The following is a 5,449-nucleotide window of genomic DNA, read 5'->3' as shown; positions in this document are numbered from 1 at the left end:
TGGAAACTATAGTGGAGGTCAAATCTCACATTATTAACAGCAAATGGGTCCAATGCAGGGCAAAGCTAGCCTCCGGGGGGCGAATAGTTTGCTCCGTTGTTGTGGAATATTTTTTCTTGGCGGAAGCTTATTAGTGGGCAGTTTTGCAGTCCCCGAGTGCTGGGCATACACTAGTTGTAAAAACACGGTATATTGGTGATAAAATCATCTCAAAACAATATTGTGGCTCCGGCTAACCCTAGCCCTAACCCTAACCCTAACCCTAACCCTAACCCTAATCCTATCTAGCAAGTAGCTGTGTAATAAGCAAGATAATGTGCATCTAGATTCTCATTATTCCAAATTAATCACCTTCACAGTAATGAATCCTGACCAGCCTGCCTGGGGTTATTTTGCAATAATGACTGGCTGGTGCACAACATCCCTTACTTACTGTATGACATGATATATGTGGTTATACAAACTTGTAATTTTACTTTTGTTTTTTTTCAGGTTGTGTCCCAGGGAGGCTTCCGGTGTACTGGAGAAGAGCTCAGGGATGTGAGCGGCGGGCTCAGCCGGTAAACATGACCTTGCTGGCGGGCGACGGCTCGGACTACGACTACAGCGCGTTGAGTTGTGCCTCCGACACCTCCCTCAACCCGCCGCCGCTGCACGAGCAGGAAGCCCGAAAAGGAGCCTTCTACAAACGGGCGCAGCGGGCACCGGAGCTCGGCGCCGGACACGGCGAGACCCTGCTGGCCAGCGCCCGCAGGCTCTACGCCATCATCAACGTGGGCGGCCTGCGCTACCAGCTGCCCTGGACCACGCTGGAGGACTTCCCCCTGTCCCGCCTGGGCCAGCTGCACCTCTGCAGCAGCTTCGACGAGATCATGCGCGTGTGCGACGACTACGACGTGGTGTGCAACGAGTTCTTCTTCGACCGCAGCCCCTGCGCCTTCCGCACCATCCTGACCTTCCTGCGGGCGGGGAAGCTGCGCTCGCTGCGGGAGATGTGCGCGCTCTCCTTCCGGGAGGAGCTGCTCTACTGGGGCGTCCCCGAGGAGAGCCTGGAGTGGTGCTGCCGCCGTCGCATGCTGCAGCGCATGGAGGAGTGCGAGGAGATGGAGAGGGTGGAGGAGGAGGAGGACCTCCTGGACGACCTGATGGACACGGACAGCGGCCGGGAGTCCAGCCCCGTCGCCGATTCCCGGCTCAGCCGCTGCATGGCCAAGCTGAGGGACATGGTGGAGAGGCCGCACTCCGGCCTCCCCGGGAAGATCTTCGCCTGCCTGTCAGTGTTGTTCGTTACCATCACCGCCATCAATCTCTCCGTCAGCACCATGCCGGCCATGAGGGAGGAGGAGGAGGCTGTGAGTAGAGCCATGGCCTTCAACACATCACACTGCTCGGGTCAAAATAGCCGCTGCTTGAATCTCACAGCGGCAACGGAAGCATAAACCATTTGTAATGCTTGCACAGAACCCCAATTCAATTCCGTGCAGTTCAGGAGGAACCCGCCACGATGTGAGCGCCGAGAAATAAACACGGTTACAAACGATCTCGTTACATACTGTACCTGAAAAATACGCAGGGGATCACACAACGCTTTTGTTTCTCCGGGTATCTGATCACAACCAAACTTCCAGGTTCAGGTTTTCTTGCATTCAGCGACAGCTTAGTTTATTCAACCAGCGGCCGAGCACAACAACACAAGTTGGAAATGACCTGAAATGAGGAAAAATAACCTGCCAGAAAATGCATGAAAGATTTTGCTTTTCCACTCCCACCAAATGCTTAGAATTAAATTAGACTAATTAAAAGAGGCCATTAGGGGATTTCCGGCCGCTTTGATCGGATGAAAGGGGGGAATAAATCGAGTTTTCATCAAACATCAGTTAGTTCATTAAAAATGTAATCAGTAGCAAAGAAATGCCGAAAGGAAAGACAACCTAATCAATGTCTCCGCAAGTGCTGTTTAAGGGGTTTTTCCCCGACAGCATGTCGAGTAGCTAGGAGAGAAAAACGCCTTTCACGCCTTTCACGCTTCCACGACTGGGAATATTAATACATACATGTAACCTGATTACACGCCACACCCTTATCTCCGATCTGTTGCTTCCGTAGCCTCTGTCACAATGTCTGGTTCCGGTAACGCTCCTCTTCGGGTTGAGGGCAGATTTCAAGAGCCGCACTGGGAATCGCAGCGTACGATCTCCCGGAGATAACATGTCAGATCTGGGACTCGTCGCTTATTTTGCACAACGAGCGATGCCTTCGTTTGGAGTCTGCTGCCGGAATTAGGCTTTTTAATTAAAAAGTGCAAACGGAGTGATTTCCACGGCTCTGAGTCTCCGCCGGCAGACAGCGCAGTGTTTAAGGTGTTTGGGTGTTTAATTGTTCGACATATTTCCTTCAGTGTGTGGGGCTGGTTTGCATGTTAATCCTTTTTTTGTTTTTATTGTTTTTTTTTAGCAATTGATGTTAACTGTCATTAATATAGGTATCAATATCATTAATGACGTACTACTCACATGATTCTTTAAAAACAGGTATAAACACAGACTTGTGTGTTTGGAAAAAGTCTTCTTATGTGATTTTGTCTTAGGATACACTGAGGAAAACATTCTCATGAACCTCTTCAAATTTCTTCTTCCGAAACTCCTGAAGATTTTAACTTAAAAACACTTGTGTGGAATGATTTGCAGGCGCCACGGTTGAAATACTCTTGAGACAGCCCCAATGTGTTTCTTTATATTTCCCATTAGGGTGGCTCCCTCTGGTGTCAAAAGCCACTTTTGACATCAGAATCAGAATCAGAAGGATTTTTTTTCAGAACAAGTACAGTTTTATATACAAGGAGTTTGTAGATAAAGGTTTGTGAGCCCCGCTGCCATGGGGGAGGAAGCTGTTTGACATGTGACATCGATGGAAAAACCTCGCAATTTATTTTCCGTTTATTCCAGGGCACGTGCTCCCAGATGTGCTACAACATCTTCATTGTGGAGACGGTGTGCGTGGCATGGTTCTCGCTGGAGTTCACGCTGCGCTTCATCCAGGACCGCAGTAAGCTGGCCTTCCTGCGGCGGCCGCTCAACCTGATCGACGTGGTGGCCATCCTGCCGTACTACATCACCCTGGTGGTGGACCACACCTCCTCGGAGGAGAAGCGGCCGGGCTCGGGCAGCAGCTACCTGGACAAGGTGGGCCTGGTGCTGCGCGTGCTGCGGGCCCTGCGCATCCTCTACGTGATGCGTCTGGCCCGCCACTCGCTGGGCCTGCAGACTCTGGGCCTGACAGCACGCCGCTGCACCCGGGAGTTCGGTCTCCTGCTCCTCTTCCTGTGCGTGGCCATCGCCCTTTTCTCCCCACTGCTCTACCTGATCGAGAACGAGATGGCCACGGCGCAGGAGTTCAGCAGCATCCCGGCCACGTACTGGTGGGCGGTCATCACCATGACGACGGTGGGCTACGGGGACATGGTGCCCAGGAGCATTCCGGGCCAGGTGGTGGCCCTGAGCAGCATCCTGAGCGGGATCCTGCTCATGGCCTTCCCCGTCACCTCCATCTTCCACACCTTCTCGCGCTCCTATGTGGAGCTGAAGCAGGAGCAGCAGAGGCTGCTGCAGCGGAGGACACACTTCCTGCTGCGCAGCCGCATGGCCGGCCTGGGCAGCGACCTCTCCCTGGAGAGCGACATGCTCTACCCCATGGACTCGTCAGAGACCAGGGACAGGGCCGACTGAGAGTGGCAAGGAAGAAAGGAAGTGAGACATCCACATGAGAGGGAGAGGGGAGATATCAGCTCTGAGACCCACAGGACAGGGAAGAGGAGTGAGACGGGGATGTACATTAAAACTCATTCTAGAGCAATCTGTCATTGTGGCACTGTGGGAGGAGTAGTAAAGTAATAAGAAACAAGTGGCTTAAGACCGGCAGTCTAATGCAGTGGGTCGAGCTACTCCGGGTAAAGATGCCCTAAGGAAGAGTTTCCCCGTTTCCTGCCATTAACTATTGGTTAATGGAAGGAAACGGGGATAGTAGATCACAAGGAGAGAGGCAAGACTTATAACTGCTTCCATTAAAGAGTTGAGTTAAGACTAAAACATTTCAACTCAGTTTGCCAGTAATGGGATTCAGAATAGTATATGATGACCCAGTAAAATATACATATGTCAAGTTGTCCAAACAGCATATCATTTCTCATAAGATCTATTGGAAGATGTGAATGATGTACACCATAAATGGTTCGGTTCATGATCTAACCAAACGCTACACAAATTACAGATGTTCAATACAATTTCAGGAAGGTTCCCCTCAGCCTCAAAAGGCTGATAGTTTGTATCAGAATGGAAATGTGAACCCCAAAACACCGACATGATTTCATTTCATTTGTATTTCCTCCCTGACATTAACAATGACGCCATAATGGTTATGTTGTTCTTAATTCTACCGGGGGTTGTTCAAATATATTTTGGGACATTTGAACATAATGTATTTGTCCTTGTAACTATTTAAGGTAGCATGTGAATATTTGCCTTTAATGGTTATGGTTGTCTTAACTTGTTTCTCTCCTTTAAGTAAATTTCAAAAGAATTTTGTCTACTCTGCTTCCTCCTGTTGAGTCATGCAGTATTTCTCTGCATTAACAGCTAATGCAGTGTTGTGTTTTCCTTGTCGTCGCCAGTAGATGGCGGCCTTGCGTCAAACACAGGGACTGCGCATAATTGAAATCAAGCGTCTGGGAATTTTATCGACAACAAAACAGTTTTTATAATGTATCCTCATCTTATTAAGTAGGTCTTTTCAATTGTAAAAAAAAGTATTATGTCGATGAAAATAATTATGAAAAGGCAATGTTAACGATCATAATTATAAAAAAAATATATAAATATAATAGTAGAAAAAAATAAAATAAAATAATAATGATAATAATAACAGACAATAATGAAAATAGATACTACTACTACTACTACTACCGTCTACTACTACTATTACTAATACCAATAATAATAATAATAATAATAATAATAATAATAATAATGAAAACGAAAATAATGAAAATAGGTAATACTACTACTACTACTGTTGCTGCTGCTAATAATAATAATAACGATAATAAATTGCGATGGATATTTGTTTAATGTGGTCTTCCGACACCTTAAGTTTGTTTGCAAAAATAATAATAATAACAATAATAATAATAATAATAATAAATGGTCTATTTAATTGATGACTGGGTTATTCCCTTCCGACTGTATTCGGCCTACTTTACTGACTAAACACGGCCATGTCTCGGTGGTTTTAAGGTGTGGCCTGTGGAGTCCACGCCATTCAGATGAACCCATGAGGTACGAACGTCCGACCTATCGCGGCTCCGCGGCGCTTCTCCCCGACTCGCCCCCCCTCCCCTCGGCCGGCGCTCAGCTCTGTTTTGGTGCTGATTTCGGAACAGGCATCCGGCGGGACC

At 47.8% G+C, this 5,449-nt stretch overlaps 1 protein-coding gene across 1 annotated transcript; it reads left to right on the top strand.

Annotated features, from left to right (window-relative positions):
* Positions 1 to 566: 566 nt before the first annotated feature.
* kcng1 (potassium voltage-gated channel, subfamily G, member 1) lies at positions 567 to 3,725 on the top strand (the record flags this gene model as incomplete). The annotated part of the gene is made up of 2 exons (XM_080015233.1): positions 567 to 1,352; positions 2,946 to 3,725. 2 exons carry the CDS (start codon positions 567 to 569, stop codon positions 3,723 to 3,725), a joined length of 1,566 nt encoding a protein of 521 aa, XP_079871359.1.
* Positions 3,726 to 5,449: the final 1,724 nt, after the last annotated feature.

The sequence above is a fragment of the Zeus faber genome (assembly GCF_960531495.2).
Source record: "Zeus faber genome assembly, chromosome: 15".
Lineage (NCBI taxonomy): Eukaryota > Metazoa > Chordata > Actinopteri > Zeiformes > Zeidae > Zeus > Zeus faber.
The sequence above is the reverse complement of the archived record's forward strand: the minus strand, read 5'-3'. Positions and strand labels throughout refer to the sequence as shown.